Source organism: Penaeus vannamei, chromosome 31 (genome assembly GCF_042767895.1).
Source record: "Penaeus vannamei isolate JL-2024 chromosome 31, ASM4276789v1, whole genome shotgun sequence".
Classification (NCBI taxonomy): domain Eukaryota; kingdom Metazoa; phylum Arthropoda; class Malacostraca; order Decapoda; family Penaeidae; genus Penaeus; species Penaeus vannamei.
This window is the reverse complement of record NC_091579.1, coordinates 27,631,467-27,633,966: the sequence shown is the minus strand read 5'-3', so window position 1 is coordinate 27,633,966 and position 2,500 is coordinate 27,631,467. Positions and strand designations below refer to the sequence as shown.

The window sequence follows — 2,500 nt, the reverse complement described above, 5'->3', positions numbered from 1 at the left end:
CACCTGCATAAAAACGTAGGAAATGGTATTCAGTTGCAAGTCAGTTTGTCTTATTTAGAATAAATCTAATAAAGATTTACTTGATACAGTCGAAAATGTACTTATTGCGTTTCTACGATTCTTTTTCATTTAATTGCTCCATCATTATTGACCATTGATTCCTTTACATTTTCTGGTTTAATTCAACTTCACTTGTCTCTTCTTCCCCAAGGCTGGCACCAGGCGGCCCAACACAAGCAACCCAAACTGCTGTGCGACTTAATTTTCGACCGGGTGTCTACCATAGTTGCGTCAGCACCACATCATCTTTATATGGTGAGTTTATGTTTCCATCTACTATTCTATTACATTATAACTTTTGGGCTAATATGGTAACATTATTTCCTTTTAACTTCAATGTATGATTCGTTTTATGTCTAATTTTAATATTTTCTTATTCACCCACAGAATAATCTGCGGGCATTCTCTGAACTTCTTACTTCGTCTCTGCCACTGGATATAAGAACAACGGTGATGAAGAAGGTCGCATCCACCATGAAGATAAACTCACCACAGGACTTCAAGTTACTCCTGATGCTGCACCTTCTGACAGACGTCAGGCACATCAGTCTTAAGGCTGACGACCTCGTGCACCTTGACACAGACGACTGCCGTGAAATACTACAGCTGGTCAAAGATGTGCCGCACTTCAGGATGGAAACTCTCAGTCTGGAGAGCATAATGATGGAGGATGGCCTCTTGTCCAGCATAATGGGTCGATCTCCTCGTCTCCACTCCGTTCGTGCGTCGGGAGAACTTTGCAGTCAAGTCCTCACACACCTTCAGGAAAAGCCTTGTGCCTTGCGCTCTCTCCACTTGGACTCCTGCAACGTCTCTGACGAGGATGTCGTGAGTGCTCTTGTAGGAACAAGGACAGACTTCAACACCCTTGGCAACATCATCTGCAATGGCGGAAACATCAAGGAACTGCAACCTGCAGCACTGCAGTCTCTCCGCTACCTGTCGGTCGAGTCTCCTCGTCTTTCTGCTTGTGGTGCTTTGATCCTGTTGGTGTCTCTTCGCAATCTCCAACAAATCCACTACACCACGTGGAGTTCTCCCATCGGCGAGACTCTGCTCTTCCTCAATCAGATCAATTCCACCATTGGATCTTTTTCCCTCACCTCTTTGGCAAAGTGGCAGCCCACTGAACACAGTCTACGGAATTTACAAAAGCTTTGTCCACGTCTGCAAAAACTCATGATTGAGTGCTTCGACCCATCCCTCACGTCTCTCGATGTTCTTTCGGAATTTAAAGAACTAACAGCCTTGAACCTTCGACTTGTCTCCGAAGAACTCATTGTGTCTGCCGTCAAGGCTCTTGGCAAGAACCTGCTGGAACTGCAAGTGGAGTTTGAGGAGTACTCCTACCATACTATCTCTCTGGACACTATCAAGACCATCCAGGAACACTGTCCACACCTTCAACGTCTGGAGATGAAACACGTCAACATATCCTCTAATCCTGGGGATCATCTGCACTCCAAGAACACCATCGCACTCCCGGAACTCAAGGAACTCGTCCTGTCCAGTGCGGTGATCCAGCCAGCCTCCCTGGAAACCCTTTTGTCCGGCAACGAGTCTCTGGAATCCCTTGTTCTAGACGTCAACCAAGATGCTCTTACTGACACGGTCCTTGCCACATTCCTCAAGCACAACAGTCTTCATCGGCTGAGTTCCATCTTCCTGGGAGCCGGATCGCTGTCAGCCCAAGCCCTCACGTCCCTCTTGTGTCTGCCCGATCTGCAGAAACTGTCGTTGGACCTCAAGAGGTTCCCATTCATCCCTGTCTTTGCTTTCACCTCGCTGGAAGGCAGCCTCAGCAAGGGCAACTTCCAGTGCGTCCTCACCAATGATGTCAGGGATGACTGACTTGTTTCCTTAGATGGTGAACATTTATTTAACATATTTATTTAGGGCATGTAAATATGTATATTGCTACTATGCACACCAAAGTATAATAATTTATTAACGTATTTATTGTATTTATTATATTTATGATGGCCTGTTTGTAATCCATATTTATTAATAAATTATCATGAAGAAATATACCTCTTTGCATACCGTCAATAACAGCGAAAAATCTGAATAACAAATTCTTACCTTAAGGTTTGTACTATTCCACAAATCAGTAAACAGATAAATAAAGAAAAAACAAATTACACGCACACAGCTGCTGATACAGTAGAAGCACCGAAGAAAAAAGAATTCGTGCAAAAATCCTGAATTGAACTCCTTTAATTAACTTTACGATTATGGTCACGCATAGATGGCATAGGTTTATGGTCGAGCGCTAGGTTTGCAATTGCAAGGTCCTGGGTTTGGCCTCGGTCAGCGCTTCTCAATCGACAAAGTTGTGATAGGGTATTGGTATCAGCATGTAGGGGTCAAAATCGGGGCGGGAAGGAACTCACCAACCTAACGTGTTGTTCCTCGATGAACATGTCTCCTTCGTCCACTT

The 2,500-nt window shown here is 44.5% G+C and overlaps 1 protein-coding gene across 1 annotated transcript in view; it reads left to right on the top strand.

Moving 5' to 3' along the window:
• The window catches only part of LOC113812882 (uncharacterized), a 2,290-nt gene extending 211 nt beyond the window's left edge, over positions 1 to 2,079 (top strand). Inside the window, exons 2-3 of the mRNA XM_027364805.2 lie at positions 212 to 315; positions 448 to 2,079. Coding sequence (XP_027220606.2) covers positions 212 to 315; positions 448 to 1,911 — 1,568 coding nt within the window. The 3' untranslated portion in view covers positions 1,912 to 2,079. The remainder of the gene's footprint in view (positions 1 to 211; positions 316 to 447) is intronic.
• The last annotated feature ends 421 nt before the right edge of the window (positions 2,080 to 2,500 follow it).